The sequence below is a fragment of the Pelobates fuscus genome, chromosome 4, assembly GCF_036172605.1.
Source record: "Pelobates fuscus isolate aPelFus1 chromosome 4, aPelFus1.pri, whole genome shotgun sequence".
In the NCBI taxonomy this organism is placed as follows: domain Eukaryota; kingdom Metazoa; phylum Chordata; class Amphibia; order Anura; family Pelobatidae; genus Pelobates; species Pelobates fuscus.
Genome location: NC_086320.1, coordinates 255,394,460 through 255,413,013, shown reverse-complemented (window position 1 = coordinate 255,413,013; position 18,554 = coordinate 255,394,460). Strand labels below are relative to the sequence as shown.

General features: G+C 38.1%; 1 protein-coding gene across 3 annotated transcripts in view; it reads right to left on the bottom strand.

Moving 5' to 3' along the window:
- The window catches only part of GOLGA4 (golgin A4), a 151,408-nt gene that overhangs the window by 115,531 nt on the left and 17,323 nt on the right, over window positions 1-18,554 (bottom strand). For 2 of the 3 annotated variants that reach the window (XM_063452057.1, XM_063452056.1), the window contains 3 exons: window positions 6,184-6,237; window positions 3,079-3,393; window positions 173-220 (listed from right to left, as the gene is read on the bottom strand). In XM_063452057.1, the coding sequence (XP_063308127.1) occupies window positions 173-220; window positions 3,079-3,393; window positions 6,184-6,237 (417 nt within the window). Of the gene's footprint in view, window positions 1-172; window positions 221-3,078; window positions 3,394-6,183; window positions 6,238-16,775; window positions 16,875-18,554 lie in introns of all 3 variants that reach the window. The other variant, XM_063452058.1, reaches the window with a different exon arrangement.

The following is an 18,554-nucleotide window of genomic DNA, read 5'->3' as shown; positions in this document are numbered from 1 at the left end:
AAACAGAGCAGTTTCCCTGAAACGGTTATGTTTGCATGTGCAGGGTTAAAACCTGAAGTGGTCTGGGTGACTATAGCGTCCCTTTAAGTTGAAATTGTAGCTTTAAAAAGAAAGAAAGAAAGAAATTATGCTACTGTCCAAAATTTGTAATCCTTTTTTATCATAAACTCACCTGCAGCTTTTCTTTGTCCCTTTGAACAGTTCTATACGCTGTAACCAACTGAAAAAAATAAAAAATACATGAAGTGAATTAGCAACAGGAAAAACTACACTACACTCATCTTGGAATAACAATCATTTTAAAATGTTTGGACCAATGTTGCATCACCAACAAATAAAACAATAAAACAATGGTTCAGGCATATCCTGTGACCAGTATGTAATATAATAGGATAAAACATAGTGTGTTCCGTTCATAGCATGAACTTGATGCGTTAACATATAACTGTAGAAAATACTAATGCAAACCTAACCCCGCGTTTTGTGTTACTTTTTTTTTTTTAGCATACCCCACCCATGACCATAATAGTTATGCTCGAAGGTAAAATAAGGCAAAGCATGCAACTGTGCAACATCGGACCCACTTTACACCTCTTATGACTCGAAAGGTATTTTCCAAACATTTAGCAAACATATTTGCAAATGAGGTGAGAGATTTTGCAAAATGCAAAGGAAAGCAAGTAAAAAGAGTAATCTGTTCACAACATATCATGTACAATTAACAAGACAGAACTTGTTAGAATAATTGGGAATCTATATTTACAGCACCCGTATGTGCCAGATATGTGTTATTGCTGTCAGCACCTTTTGAGAGTTTTAAGAACGCTGGTTAGATTTCTTTAAAACATGTTGCTATGGGTCAGTTAATGAAAATAAAAAATGTCCTAGGCCTAGCTCGGCTTCATGTTCTGCAAGGATAGCTCAGATCTCTGTCTTCTCTGTAGCTAAAAATATAGTCTTACTGCTCCTTTACACAGAGTGTGGGCTATGTATAAAAAGTGTCGGCTCTGAAAAGTTGTACAACAGAAAAGGGCCAAATCACTAAAGCGATGTCTGCTGGTTCCACTGGTATGCATGGTAACTGCAACACTTTTTAGAACACAACTCTTTATACAGCTCAATGTAATACCTTACTCTGATTTACTATAATAAGCATATTGCACTATTATTTTATTTCTGTTTTCCTCCTTGACAGTGGAATATCTCCTGTGAAGCGGGGTGCTGCCTTTAAATGTACAACTGCATGAAACCCTTCCTATTGTGTTCAATGCCTCACCTCCTCTAGACTGTAAGCTCGTTTGAGCATGGTCCTCATTTACCTATTGTTCCTGTAACATTTCATTATTGTCTCATTTGTTAAATTCCCATTTTAATGTAAAGCGATGCAGAATAAGCTGGCGTTATATATAAATATTAATAATAATAATAATGAAAAGTGAGCCTTATGTTATTGCTCCAATCCATTTTAACAGTTTTCCACCTCACCCTTGTGGTATTACAATCTGCACTATATTTTGTTTTCTGTTTTTATTTTTCATATTCTGCCAGTGATTTTCCATTTCTCCACAATTTCTAAGTGAGTAAAATAGCCCTGCTAAATTTGATTACCGCATATACTCGAGTATAAGCCGACCCGAATATAAGCCGAGGCCCCTAATTTTACCTCAAAAAACGTATTGACTCGAGTATAAGACTAGGGTGGGAAATGCAGCAGCTACTGGTAAATTTCTAAATAAAATTAGATCCTAAAAAAATTATATTAATTGAATATTTATTTACAGTGTGTGTATATAATGAATGCAGTGTGTGTGTGTATGAGTGCAGCGTGTGTGTATGAGTGCAGCGTGTGTATGAGTGCAGCGTGTGTATGAGTGCAGTGTGTGTGTATGAGTGCAGTGTGTGTGTATGAGTGCAGTGTGTGTGTATGAGTGCAGTGTGTGTGTATGAGTGCAGTGTGTGTGTATGAGTGCAGTGTGTGTGTATGAGTGCAGTGTGTGTATGAATGCAGTGTGTGTGTGTATGAATGCAGTGTGTGTGTGTATGAATGCAGTGTGTGTGTGTATGAATGCAGTGTGTGTGTGTGTGTGTGTGTGTTGCAGAGCCTTGGTGGGGGGGTGGGCAATTTTATTATTATTTTTTTTTTATTATTTAGTAATTATTTTTTATTGTTATTTTTTATTTTAATTAATTATTATTATTATTAATTATTTTTTATTATTATTTATATTTTTTTTTTCGTCCCCCCTCCCTGCTTGATACATGGCAGGGAGGGGGGCTCTCCTTCCCTGGTGGTCCAGTGGAATTGGTAGTTCAGTGGGGGGGGGGGGAGGGGGGCTGGCGGAGAGCACTTACCTCTCCTGCAGCTCCTGTCAGCTCCCTTCTCCTCCGCGCCGGTCCGGTCAGCTCCCTCTGTCAGCTTACACTGTAAGTCTCGCGAGAGCCGCACTATGACCCTGCGGCTCTCGCGAGATTTACACTGGGAGCTGACCGAGGTGCTGAACGGACCGCCGCGGAGGACAAGGGAGCTGACAGGAGCTGCAGGAGAGGTAAGTAAGATCTCTGCAGCCCCCACAGCCCCATTGTCTGTATTATGGCAATGTAAATTGCCATAATACAGACAGTGACTCGAGTATAATCCGAGTTGGGGTTTTTCAGCATAAAAAATGTGCTGAAAAACTCGGCTTATACTCGAGTATATACGGTAATTAATAAGATCATTAGTCTCTCTTAAATCTCCTCGACAATTCTGTTTCCTTTAATACTGTTGACCACTCTATTCTTCCTAAAGTCCTCCACAACCTTGTACTCTGTGACAATGTGCTTTCCTGGTTTTCATTCTATCTATATGAATGCTCATTTGGTGTCTCCTTCGCTTGTGCCTTTTCCCCAATGCCCGTCTTAGTTGCTGAATACCAAGGCTCTGTTGTTGGTCCTCTTATTTTCCATTTATAATGCCTCTCTTGGTAATGCTCTAGGTAACCATTTTGAATTTCCATGCCATCTATATGCTGATACTTGTTGGCGCTATACATAATTATTAAAAGACCATTTATTTAGTAAACAAAGACTACACATTACCTCAGAATATTTTCCTCTGTAGTTACCCAAGCTCCTCTCCATTCTTCTAAGCCGGTGAAAAAGTTGCTCCTTGCTTAGTCCCTCCAGGTTCCCTCCAGAATCTTCAGCCTCACTTTCAATGTCAGAGGAAGGGTCAAACAACGCACCTGGGCTCTCAGCATCTATTCTATTCAGTGACTCGCGTGATCCGCTCCGGACTAGGGACTCTTTTGATGGAGAGCGGAACAATGATTCTTTTACAGGACTTCTAAATAAAGATTCCATCGAAGGTACCTTTAACTGAAGTTTTTGTGCAAATGACTGAGCTTCACTCTTCTACATGGAAATATCAAATAAGAACATGTTAACACAGACAGAGTAATTGTAAATACAATTTATAACAGGCATTTTCTCAACATTTAAACAGCACAGCTACTTTCCTATTGGAATAACAGGAAAAACATGCAATGTTTCTATCTCTACTGATATCTTTTTCAAGCTTGAAAAAGATCTCAGTAGAAATCGAAACGTGTTTTTCCTGTTATTCTCGCTTTTGTTCTTTTCTCACTCTGGACACGGCCAAACCGCTTGCCCATGCTCTCGTTGTTTCCTGCCTTGATTATTGTAACACTCTGATTATTGGCGTGCAAAGTGATAAGATTGTGCCACTACAGTTCATAATGCCAGACCCATGTGCAACTCTTTAACCTCGTCCATCTGTCACTCCCTATATTGGACTTTTTGTTTTGTTTAGGATTTGGTCCAAAGTTCTCATGCAGATGTACAAAGCGCTCCATAACTGTGCCCTTGCTCATTAGTAAATATGTTTCTGCCCGGCCGCTTCGCCAGCAGTCTGTTATTATCCCTTTCTCATACCCGCACCCCAAACTCTCTCCTGCAGGATTATACAGGGCTGATTCTTCTGTATGGAATGCCTCCCTGTGCCACATTTGATTTCCTTTTCTCTGCAGTCTTTCAAAAAATCCTTAAAAACATGCTTATTCAACCTCTCATTCCTGCAGCAAGCCTCTTCTGTTTCCAAACACACCTCCCGTCCTTTCCGGTATATCCATATAATTTAATTCCCTCACTTTCCACTGTGTATTTGTCTCTCGTCCTTTTAGATTATAAACGTGTGCACTGCTCCCGTATGCCAAACATCTTTTCTTGCTTTACCTCACTCACAATTCCCTCACTTTCCTTTGTGAATTTTAAAATTGCAAGCTTGTGTATTGTTCTCGTATGCCAAACATCCTATGCCATACCTATTGTACAGGGCTGCAGAATATGATAACGCTATATATAAATTAAATAATTGAAATGCACTCTTTTTAGGAGATGCTGCAGGCATAGATCTCTTGGCATGGTTCTCCACTCCTTTAGTATCAATGTATCCTATGATGCATGCCTCCTTTTTGTAGAGTGCTCTGGATAAGAGTATTATATGAGCACTTATAAAAACATAAATAAAAGCAATTTGAAATTCACAAAGATATTTTCAGTGCAAGGGCATGTGTGGTCAGAGTTGCTAATGCAACATGGCGAAACACTTTGCATTGCATCCATAAGTATGTCCAACATTTGTCACTATGATATGATAACCTTGTCTAATAAGCTTTTTAACAAACACAGCCAGATATCGTGGTGATGGCATTGAGCATGTTCAGTCAGGAAAAAACACCCTAAATGTTAGGGATCAACCGATTATCGATCTGGTCGATTTTATCGGCTGATATTCTGTATTTTCAGCAATATCGGTATCTGCCAATAAAGATACCGATAATGCAGACCAGGGACGCCATCAGTGTCCTGGGGGGCCCAGCACACTCTTACTTACCTTCCCAGCAGCTCCCTTCAGCTCCCGTGTCTAACTCTCGCGAGTCCCGCGCACATCAGAGCGTTGCCATGGGTTACCATGGCAAGGCTCCGCGCGGCACTCAGGCCGCGAGAGTTAGATTGGGGAGCTTCTGGGAAGGTAAGCAAGAGTGTGCTGTGCCCCATCTGCACAGTCCATGCCACCGGACCATCAGGGAATGCCATATCCCCCTCCCAGGTAAGAAGCAGGGAGGAGGAACTAAAACATAATTTTAAAAAATGTAATATTTAAAAAACAAAAAAAAGTTTAAAAAAATTAAAATGCCCCTCCCCCATTTTACATACTTAACATTCCTACACAAACACTCACTGCACAAACACACACACACACTCTGCATTCATTATATACACACACTACACAAACACACCGCATTCATAATATACACACACTACACAAGCACACACACTCTGCATTCACTATACACACACTGCATTCACTATACACACACTGCATTTACTATACACACACACACTACATAAACACACTCTGCATTCACTATATAAACATTACACAAACACGCACTGCATTCACTATATACACATTACACAAACACACACACTACACAAACACACTGCATTCACTATACACACACTACACAAACACACACACACACACGCACTGCATTCACTATATACACATTACACAAACACACACACTACACAAACACACTGCATTCACTATACACACACTACACAAACACACACACACACACACACACACTGCATCCACTAAACACACATACACTGCATTCACTACACAAACACACACTGCATTCACTAATCAAATACTCTCACTGCATCCACTACACACACATATATTCTTGAAAACATATAAAATTCTGACTGGCATGTATATTTTGTGCATTTCCCTTAATAAAAAAAAAAGATTTGCAAAAAAAGAAATAAATAATAAACATGTTCAGTTAACAGTAGATTTGGGAAGAAATTGTTTTTTGATTTTTTTTTAAATGGTAAATGTACAGAATATCGTATCGGTAAGTTATCGGCTGTCGGCCTGAAAGTTCACAGATTATTGGTATCGGTATGGGCTCTAAAAAAAACAATATCGGTCGATCCCTACTAAATGTCTGTGGAAAACCAATGCAGTAATCTCAATCTCTCCTATACTTGATACACTTTTATGAGAAGGGTATAAAAGTATGTATGTTATAATGGTCCTTTACAAGCTATTCTGTAAACAGTGCATCAACAGAGAGAAAGCTGAGCCAAGAGGCTCCAAACATCACTCACCAGATTAGAGGTCGGATCATTCCCATTAATGTTGTCTGCAGACCTGGATTCATTCTGTGTGAAGAATTAAAAGGAAGCCTTAAGTAAAATAATTTTATGGTTGTTAACTGCTTGCAAGACTGCTATTAAGATTTTAATTAATAGCACTATGATTGTACATTTATGCAAATATACGTGTAACAAAAAGCAGTAAATATGGTACTAATGAAGTGGATATTGTTTCTTTAAGATTTGTTGGTTTCCATTACATTAGCAAAAAAGTCTAATTGACTAATAGTCAATTGATTAACCAATTGTACTGTAGAATATATTAAAACATTATACAAAATAATATTGCATTCATTTAAATATATTCATATACATATAATGCAAACACAGGATTATAAGTAAATTTTTTATAGTTATTCTGCAAAGACAGACAGTCTTTGACATCACTGCTAGACTAGACGGTGCTCAAGGGGTGCAATGGTAGGTAGGTTTTACTTACCTGAAGCTGTCCCGTTTCAGCTCCTGGTATGTGCAAAAGTACAGCATGATGTGTATGGAAGATCCCACAAGACTGGGATCAGATTTAGTGAAATTCCAACAGTCATTTTAAGTATTTACATTTTTTAATCTTTTTGAGATACTGGGGTTATTTGGGGGAGGGGAGGTAGGCTAGGTTGTGACAGCTGCTTTAATGCATTATATGTATATTTTATGAATATGTACATATACGTATATTTACGTGTGTACACACACACACCCCCATTAAAAGCTTAACTGCACATTATTAATATGGTCCCTGGTCCCACACCCAACAAAGATATCATATTTAGTATATTAAGAGAAAATTAATTTAAAAAATGAAAAAAATGTTGCATCTTTGTAACTGTTAATAAAACATGATCATGCAGCATTTCCTGTTACAGGCAATTCAGAGTGCTAATAAAGCACTGAAGGCATGTTAGTGTGGAAAATTATCCCGAAATCCAAACACTCATTCCACCAGTTAGTTTTATTTATAGAGCTGGATATGCTGTTGCAAGAAAATGGGTTGTAAAATGAAACAAGGGTCATGTGCTTTGTGTCATCCAAACTACTGGACCATTTTGCTTCGGTAAATTGTTCATTTTCTGCTTACTCTTAGTAAACTCAGTAGTGATTTATAGGACATGGCGTGGCGTGTGTTTTAATAAAAGAAGTAATCCAATTCTTCACGGACAATTCACAGGTAGTTATATAGTTACATAGCGGAAAAGAGACTTGCTTCCATCAAGTTCAGCCTTCCTCGCATATGTTTTTGCTTTTGATCCAAAAGAAGGACTTCCAATATGGCAAAAAAACTAGAAGAAAAAACCCTTCTTGACCTCAAAATGGCAGTCATATATCTCCTTGGATCAAGCAGCTATTACCCCACTAATTAGAAATTATATCCCTGTATGTTATGATTTTGCAAGTATTTATCCAATTGCTGTTTAACCCCTTAAGACCGCAGCCAAATGTACAAGTTGTGATCAAAACAAAACGTAAACAAAAGCTGGCATTTGCGCTACATGTCTGTCCAACCGTAATTCACCTCTTTCATATTAAATGCACCCACACTTATTATATATCATTTTATTCAGGGGAAACAGGGCTTTCGTTTAACATCAAATATTTAGGTATGGAACATAATTTAATATGAAAAAAATATAAAAAAAATAGGAGAAAATAAGATTTTTTTAAATTTTTTTAGTTCTACGTGACATTTTAACTGTGAATGTCATAATACTGTTTGCTTTTACTGCAATACAATACACATATTTGTGTTCAACTATGTCTCACGTGTAAAACAGTACCCCCTATGTACAGGTTTATGGAGTTTTGGGAAGTTACAGGGTCAAATATAGTGTGTTACATATTTCAGTTTTTTTCACATTGAAATTCGCCAGATTGGTTACGTTGCCTTTGAGACCATATGGTAGCCCAGGAATAATATTTACCCCCATGATGGCATACCATTAGCAAAAGTAGACAACCCAAGGTATTGCAAATGGAGTATGTCCAGTCTTTTTTAGTAGCCACTTTGTCACAAACACTGGCCAAAGTTAGTATTAATATTTGAAAATGCAAAAAACTAATTTAAACGCAAATTTTGGCCAGTGTTTGTGACTAAGTAGCTACTAAAAAAAACTGAACATACCCTATTTGCAATATCCTGGGTTGTCTACTATTGCAAATGGTATGCCATCATGGGGGTAATTTTCATTCCTGGGCTACCGTACAAAGGCAACCTGGCAAATTTTAATGTGAAAAAACTGAAACGCAAGCCTTATATTTGACTCTGTAACTTTTGAAAACACCATAAAACCTGTACATGAGGGGTACTGTTATACTCGGGAGACTTCGCTGAACACAAATATTAGTGTTTCAAAACAGTAAAACATATCACAACAATTATATCATCAGTGTAAGTGCCATTTGTGTGTGAAAAATGCAAAAAAATTCACTGTCACTGACGATATCGTCGTTGTAATACATTTTACTGTTTTGAAACACTAATATTTGTCTACAGCGAAGTCTTCCGAGTAAAACAGTACCCACCATGTACAGGTTTTATGCTGTCTTGGAAAGTTACAGGGTTAAATATAGTGCTAGCAAATTAAATTCCCTTTACTTTCGGCATGAGTTGTAAGGCAGGTCCTGCAAATTGTAATTAATAAAATTACCTAATTATGTAAAATTCTGAAATAAATATATACGTAGAATTATTATATATATATAATATGCTTGCACTTCTGGTTCAACTGTAAATGATGCCCGGTGCTGATCCAGCAAAATCCATACATATCCAAATGAACGGATAGCACTCCAAGGTCTTCATAAATAAAATATAACTTTTATTTCATAATAAAATAAAAAATAATATCAACGTTTCGGCTCACATCTGGAGCCTTCTTCAGGATGCAAACATGACATGTATAGACATCACAGTGCAATATATACATAATGAAACATTGAAAAAATTTTCGATAGTAAAATGACACGGTTAATATGTGACACTAATTTTAAGTGACGTATTGAACATCAGAAGCATAAAACTTCAGAAGCATAAAACTTCAGATGCATAAAACTTGTAGCCCATATGGTTGCAATAGTGTAACAATAAATGGCTGGGGAAAATAAATATTCTTATAGACAAAAAAGATCTATGACATCATTTTACTATCGAAACATTTTTCAACAGTATGCTCTGTTTTGTGATACTATGTATCCTTATGCCGGTTTTTATTTATGTTTTTTCTCACTTACGTTCACATAAGCATCATTGGTGGCAGTGAGCCTTTCTCAGCAGCAACATATTTGTGCTGGCTGAGAGTGATTGCTCTGGCAGTCCTGGCGCACGAACTGCCGATCGGCAACTTGCTGTGCGTCCCAATAGTTGCCTAGCAACCGCAGAATACGCACAGTGAGACAAACGGCCAGATCTTGTCGGCAGGGCGGGCTGATCGGCGTTCACCTCGCTGCTTTTGGCAGGCACTGCTCCAGATGCATATGATGAAGGTAAGCACTTATACATTATGTATATATTGCACTGTGATGTCTATACGTGTCATGTTTTTATCCTGAAGAAGGCTCCAGATGTGAGCCGAAACGTTGATATTTTTTATTTTATTATGAAATAAAAGTTATATTTTATTTATGAAGACCTTGGAGTGCTATCCGTTCATTTGGATATGTATGGATTTTGCTGGATCAGCACCGGGCATCATTTACAGTTGAACCAGGAGTGCAAGCACATTGGACTTTTTCTATGATTTGGACCCTACAAGCAGGGGTCCTGCAGTGCACCCGGGAATTTACTATTTACCTTGGAAAGGAACTTTGAATTGATACTAGCAGACTTTGGCATTCTTGTGACATTTCTTTGCAAACTTCCAGTTCTATTGACTGGAAGATTTTGTTTTGATTTTATTTTCTCACCCACCGGAGGTTTCATACATTGCATACCATTGGTCTTTTATTGCTATGGAGGACTTTATGTCACAAGCAGGGGGACTAGACGAACAAGCGGATACTTTTTAGTATTCTGAAGAAGATGCTATAAGAATTAGATGGCAAACAACAACAACTGACCTTCCTGCTACTACATCATTAAAAGACATATACCATGAACTATTAAGACTGAAGAAAAAGGAGACAGATTTAGACCTGCATGGCCTCTTTCTCTCAGAATACCATTGCAAATTACAGATACCACAAGGTTTTAGGGTTAGGAATATACCCACCATTGGACGGAGTAAACCCAAGGTATGCAAAAGATGGATTTCAGTCTTAAACAAATGTTCTTTGGATCTCATGTTAATTATAATAGAAGACGTAAAAGAAGATCTAATTGCAGTAAGAAGGAAGATCACTGAACTTGAGTCCAACAAAATGTCAAATCCTATAAAACCGACCGGGTATGTTTTAAACGTGAGAAACAGGATAAGGTGGAAAGCGACTACAAAGAACATCGAGTATATAAATGGCTCAGTGGGCAATCTGATAGACCTTGCTTTGCACAGAGGAGAAGACCAATCAGAAAACCAAGACAATTTACTGTAGACCGCATGTCAGGAGAATCAACATCAGAATCAGAACAACATTCTAGCAACACGGAGGCTTTTTTAGAGGTGGACACAGGATCCACTTCAAAGGTCCATACGAGATTGACCTCAAGAAGAGAAGCAGAAGGCATAATACCAGACGCGGCCAGAAGGGCAGAACCCATTGGAGTAAAACACAAACCTCCGAGACAACAAAGATGATTCCAATATTCAACTTATCATCTAGACAGCTAAAACCTGAGGAGGAATTACTCCTCATGAAAGGACTCTCATATGTGCCTACCAACTACCCCGATTCTTTCAACAGTGAAATTTAACTTTACAAATTTGGCAGAACCTTGAGAATAAAATAATTTTTCAAAGGGACTCCACAAACCCAAGGAACATCACATCAATTTAAAGCAAAAAGCAAGTTTGATCCTGGTTCATTTAATGCCTCAATCAAAACTTTCCTAAGGAACGTACAACAAAAATCCACTAAACACACTGAGTTGAAACATCATCATCACTCAAATATCACAAAAAAAGAAAGAGAGATTATCCAATCTTTAACTAATAATAGAACTATTATCATAAGACCAGCGGACAAAGGTGGTGGCATTGTACTGTTGAACTACACGGATTACAGGGCAGAGATCCTATCACAGCTGGAAGATACTAAGACCTATATTCAACTACCAGCAGACCCCACCACATCAATAATGCAAAAGATTTCAAACATCGTACAACGGGGATACGAAGTCGGATACATTACCACAGACCTAGCTAAATTTCTAATTCAAGAAAACCCTAGGACACCAATACTGTACACCTTACCTAAGGTTCACAAGAACCTACAACATCCACCAGGTCGGCCAATAGAGGTATTATTGAACCTATTGCAAAATGGCTGGATTTTTTATTCAAGACTACCATTGAAGCATTACCAACCACACTAAAAGATACACCGGATTTATTGAAACTTCTTGACCAAACCACCTTACCTACAGATAGTATCACTCTAGTGACATGCGATGTCAAGAGCCTTTATACGGCTATACCCCACAATGAGGGTATTGAAGCAATGCGATGTATCCTCAATGAATCACCATCATATACAGGACCTCCAATTGAATACACATTGGAACTTCTTGAGGCAGTGCTCACTCTCAACCATTTCAGGTTCGAACATAGCCGGTTTCAACAGATCTCGGGCACATCTATGGGCGCGGCGATGGCACCCAACTATGCCAATGGATACATGTATTGCTTTGAACGACAACATCTTTTAATTCCTCACGCTAACAACATTATCCTGTACCGTTGTTTCATTGACGACATGCTGATCGTCTGGAAAGGGGATGAGAATTCCATCAAGAACAGCATCGATGAAATTAATTCAAAGAATACGCCAATCCAACTTACCATTACTACAGACATGGACAGTGTGGACTTTCTTGACATCCGCATATGCAAACAGGGTCAACAATTGACATACATTCTCTACACAAAACCCACAGACAGAAACACATTACTGCATGCGGACAGTTTCCATTCCGAACATCTTAAAGCATCTCTCCCATATTCCCAATTTCTACGGGTGATCAGGAACAACTCGGATCCTAAGGTAGCTCAACAACAAATAGAGGAGATGTGGAGAAAATTCAAGGACAGAGGGTATAAGGATCAAATATTGCAACAAGCATGGAACAGATGCAACAGCAATACAAAACCAAAAGCTGAGAACACGGGTAGGCTAGTGTTTCCTACTACCTTACCTCCACCACTGTCTCTTCAAAAGTTAAAGCTTCAGTTACATCTAACTGGCGGATCCTGGCTAATGACCCTTCTCTACCTGATGAATTCCACAGTCCTCCTATGATGTGCTACAGACGTGGGAAGAATCTTAGAGACCTTCTGGTTAAAACGGATCCAGTGCATTGCTACTCCACCAAATCAACAACTATCAATTTGGGATGCTTCAGATGCTTGGGTTGTGTCACCTGTAGCCACATGACCCCAAGCAAAACCTTTTCTCATCCACATAGAGGCAACATTTACAAAATTCGCCACAGGATCACATGCACATCTGATCACGTTATTTAAACTACAATGTCCATGTGGTTTATCCTATATAGGAAAAACGGACCTACCACTTAGAGAGAGAATTAGGAATCATTGTTCCAACATCAGAATAGCGTGCAGAGACAATAAAGCAGAACTACCAGTGGCCAAACATTTTCTATCATTGGGTCATCCCCTTACATCATTAAAATTTATGGCCATCGACCAGATACCTCCTTCTCTACGAGGGGGAGATCGCAGCAAGTTACTCCTACAACGAGAGACATTTTGGATTCGAACCCTTGACACAGTTTGGCCCAAGGGCCTGAATGAGAAAATATAATTCACTATGTTTCTTTAACTATTGACTTAGACAAATTAACACTGCATTACATTACTTTTGATGAATTCTTTAGCTTTATTAGACTTGTTTGCGATTTATAGGTTATGTCTCTTTAACTATCGTAATGCTATGTTCATTTTTTGCTAAAATATTTGGTAATATCATCTATTATCATCATAAAATGGTGCAGTTGTTGACTTTTCAGGAGTAATAGTCCCTTTTATGTTCTTTGACAATAAGTTGTTTAAAGAATGAGGAACATTGTCCATTGTGCATAGTTATATTTTTTGTACAGTTATATTTGTCTTGTAGATGACGTGACCACTACACAGTAGTTTATCCTCAAGTATCAATATCCCCTCATATAACTGCTATCCGTTCATTTGGATATGTATGTATATAAAGCTTGCAACGAGGAGCTACAAGTAGGTGTGTAGCTACAAGTAGCTCCTCGTTGCAAGCTTTGCCACTTTGATTTAGCTAGACGTAGACTTTTTGAGCACTAGATAGAACCTTAGAATTGATTCAGGTTCTTCAGTTATATGCTTCTTACAGGTCCGGGATTCTGGGACTCTAGCTACTAACCAGCGTTCTTAGACAGATAGACGTGATTATCTAGCAAGCTTAGAATCTTGAGGACCTCTAATACTATTTCTTTGGGCACGTCCTAGCTGAGCACACTTGCCATTATTGTACCTATTTTTAGGCTGTAGCAGGGATTTGCAGCCAAGCTAGTTATACCTTGTTTCGGCCAGCTCAGCCTACTGCCCCTACAGGGCTAAGAGATTTATATATATCCACTATTTAGCTGTCTAATTTTTCAGTTATTTATACTACCAGTACAGCAAATAGACTTTAGTGATATATATTTTCTCTCTATCACACACGTGTTTTGAGCTACCTATTTATTTCATTTCTGCTATCTCTACTCCTTTTGTACCTCAGGCATACAGCTGAGGTTTTGCTACATTCTATTTAGCTATTTGTTACTCAGTATTTTGATACTACTTATCGTCAGACCTAACATTTACGTTGCTAATAGTCTGTCTATGTACCATTAATTTGGATACATTGTACTGATATATACACTCTCCCATGGTTACAGATACAGTGTAACTCACAGTTTAGTAACATTGGGATTTTTTGTACCCTGGGAAGGTGATTTATTACATGCAGGTAGAGACACCTTTAAGAACATTGTGACGTATTATGGTCTACTTTTTTATCATACTGTGTGGTCACTGGACAGTTCAGTTTTTTTGTTTTTGGTTACTATACAGGAAATGCAATCTTCACGCCTGATGTGTAACGCCGCCTCCGCCTTGCAGGTAACTCCTCCAGCAGTCTCATTAACACAAGAGTTCCAGGCTTGGTAATGTCAATTAGCATATTTGGCATCTATTATCAGCACACCTATCATGCCCCCTCCCCCCCCCCCTCCCCCCAAGCCTCCTTTCCTCTCTGACATCCTAATCCCTGTAGTGAGAGGGAGTGATGACCCAGAGGTAATTCGGGATGCAGGGAGACTCGGGATGCAGGGAGACCTTGGCCTAAGAGCTGTATCAAAGGTACATGCTTTATTCTTAATAATTTTTTCTTGGGTTATTAATACACTGTTTTTTTGAATGGAGTAACTGTTTAAAGAGATACTCCAGACCCATAACGCCCTTTAGCTTGCTGAAATGCTTAATGTGTGAAGAGTGTGTCCTTTTTAATAATTTGACAAAAAGTGCAGATATTAATGGAAAATTGCACGTTTATAAATTAACATTGTTACACCACCAATGCGGTCAATCAGACAACAAGTCCTGTTACTTCCTGGCTGCTTAGCTCAGTGGAGCTAAATTCAAGAGGCAGGGAATTGCTCAGAGTACCTGCCTTGCAATTACTTTTTATTAAACTGCATTGGAAAGTCTGTAATCGGACAGCCACAAAAAAGTCTGTGCAGGGTTAGATGGGGTGGGCTTGCAAAGGCGATCTGCAGCTTTTAAAGGAATTTTTAGATATTCATCTGATGCGGACAGCGTTTGGGGTCTATCACAGCTTTTATCAATATTGAAAGTAACACAAACGGACTGAATACATTTAATTAGAATGTATATATATATATATATATATATATAAAAAAATATATAATGTACACATAAACATGCAAATGTTTTTTTCTGCTTGTTCAATATATTGACACAAGATTAAAAATGGAACAAAGAATGGGTTAACCATATAAAAAATATAGCACCCCCAGAAACATTCCCTCCACCAATTCAACATGTTTTGCATCATGCCAGAAATATCCAGTAGGAATGCAAGCTGCATATTTGATTTTCAGCCAAAAGAGACAGCTCTACATTTTTTATACATTATATCACATTGCAAGAGCATTGAGTTTCTAAGCCAGTTGAATGCTGTATGTCCAGACAGCCCTCAAACATGGTTAGACTAAGAACTATAACGACACAGGAAGCCAGTGATAGGCTGAAAGCGCTAGTGTAGGGAAAGAACACAGATTTCTGCCTGCTTTTAGCACTTTTTGCGGGGTTTTAGTACATACACAAAGGAGTGTATGGGAAAATGGATTACATTAATGGATAAAAACAGAACATACTGTATAAATGTAAAAAATAAAGGGTAAAAATGCACTAACTGGCATTGAATAATTGACTCCAATAAGTCCAATTATTCTGCCTTATAGTTTTTGGAAGCAAAAATAAAGTTATGTAGCATTCTGCATGATTATTCATCCTTATGTGCCTCACCTCCTTCTTGATGGTTACTGAGCAACTCAGTATACCAAATTTACCTCACTCCTAAATTGTGGGCTCTAATAACATAGCTAAAACATGTTATCAGGAAGAATACCAAAGCTTTTTAAGGAGTACAATAACGTTAGGAAAACAAATGTATTCCTAACTCTATAGTGTTTAGTGTTCTACCATTTAAAAAATTATATTTAACTCAATAACTCACCTTTAAGCCCTCGTCATGTGGCTGCCTTGCCTCCCTGGCTGAGATTATCAGTCTTAAAGATCTTAACCAACCCAATGATTCTCCATCGGGAAGCAGTGAAGAGTTGTGCGCATGCACTTCTAATTGCCACACAGCACCAATAAATCTAATGGAGAGTCTTTAAACGAGAATTTGAACATTTGAATACAAACCTTCTCTTACTCGGAAAGACCAATCATAAAACAAAAACAAAAAACTTTCCTAAATCAAAAATAGATAATAGTTATGGGGAGGATAACTCCTCGGCAGCCATTAGCTCATGCACCAGTAAGGGAACAAGATGGATATTCACCTGGGTTTTACCTTTGTGTTTTAGATGAGCACAATATTATGGCAGCTGTTAATGCAAATGGTTAATAAGATGCAAGCTTGGACTTACTGAGTTTGTGCAATATAGACTTGTCAATAAAGCATTAAGAAAAAGCTCACATACTTACACATTAAGACAGGAACATGTTAATCTTTCAAAATTACCAACCCACATCGAAAAAGCAAAAGTTTTAGTGCAGGGCTACTATTACAGACAAGTACTCTGTTACTACTGGGGAAGAGATGGGTAGGGTCTAGTCAAGAAGCAAGTCTAGAATTACTCCACTTCAGGAACTGCCCACAGAAAGGGATGGACTCACCACACTGTAACTCTGTGGTTTGGACCGTCTGGTGTGGTCCAGAGCAAAGATAGTGTACTCAGAGAGCAAAGCAGGCTCTGCTATCATCCCGGCCAACAGCTGTGCCATACAGTGCAAAGGAGTGAGGAGATAATAATCATCAGATGAGAAAATATAAAAGAAACTAAATTCACAGTTACATCATTAAAATAAAAGGAGAAAAAGAAGAAAAATCAAGCATTATGTAGATTATATATATATGATTGTACAATGAAATAAAAGCAAAATAAGAAATATACATGGACAAAGAATGACAAGGAATCACCTACTTGTTCTATCTAAAGAATTTGCAAAAAATACAAATATTATAATTTGCAATAACAAGGTACAGATCATGTTTTTTTTAAATCCCATACTGCACAGTGGGTGACATTATTCAGGCATTATTCTACATAATGCACAATTTTGTCTGCCACCATGCAATATGAAACCCAAATCTCAAAAATGAGATTATGTTTAAAATCTGTGCTTGTTAAACACAAGAAATCGTAAGGTATGTGCAGATTGCAAACATACAAGAAACATAAGAAACATGACAATAAGCTACCATTTAATTTGATTTTAAACTGTCAACTGAGAGCAAATTTGTCCCTTATCTGTTAAATTCTTAGAAGCATTATCTAAGATCTCAATTACAGAAGATATGCACGTATTGGTCAGGGCACAAAGTTTGATGCTTATGATTATGACTGATTTCTTTAGAAGTGGAGGTGTCCTTTTCTCTCACCCCAGTAAATGCTATTGAAGAGTTTAGCACGGTGTGTGCTGTAGCACAGGAAGAACATTTTAAAAACACACACATTAAACTCCATAACACTTCTGTGTTCTGGGCAAATTCATCAACCCATGAAGCTCCAAGTACACCTCAGGAGCTCTCAGAGAAATGCCGCAAGAGCACATACATTATATAGTACTGTGAAGGTTTCAATAATTTACATGGATTAAGTGGCGGAACTGCCAGGGTTGCTTTGGTCACTGACCGAAGCATTATTTAGTATAATGCCATTCGACATAGAAATTACCACAGGCAGCACTTTTAAGTGCTCCCTCACACTTCTTGTGGCGCTCAGTGATTGAGTCAGAGAGGTTACTATGGCAATGCTATGACCAATTCACTGAGAGCAGGAAAGGGAGAGCATTTATGTGGTCTGCACCCACCACAGATGCAGACCACATGCTCCCTCACTCGACCACCAGTAATGCAGTCAGCAGGAATCAGAGCCACACCTACCAGCTGAATGGTAAGCAGGGAGGGATTAAAAAAATAAATATATATATATATATATATATATATATATATATATATATTTTATGAATTTCTAAATACATACAACCTCCACTTACAAACACACGGAGTCAACCCTACACTCATCCACACACGATCAGACAATGTCACCTCCACACACAAGCACATTAAGCCAACTCCACATACATTCACACTCAGCCAGCCCCCACAATCATACTCCATGAACTCCACACATACATATCATACTGAATGAACCACCACAATCACACTCAGCCATTATACACATCTGATACATCCCACTTAGGTGTATTCCTTAGAGGGAGAGAGGCAAAGGTGAAGGTTTTTATTTTTTTACTTTGCACCAGTGCCCAGTGGATCCTCAGTCTGTTCCAGGTCAGCCAAGAATGCAAAATAAATGATAAAGTAAAAAAAATAAAAATTAAAGTTTATGTACAAAAATCCCTCAAATGAGCTTTAGATTTAAGGGTTAGGTG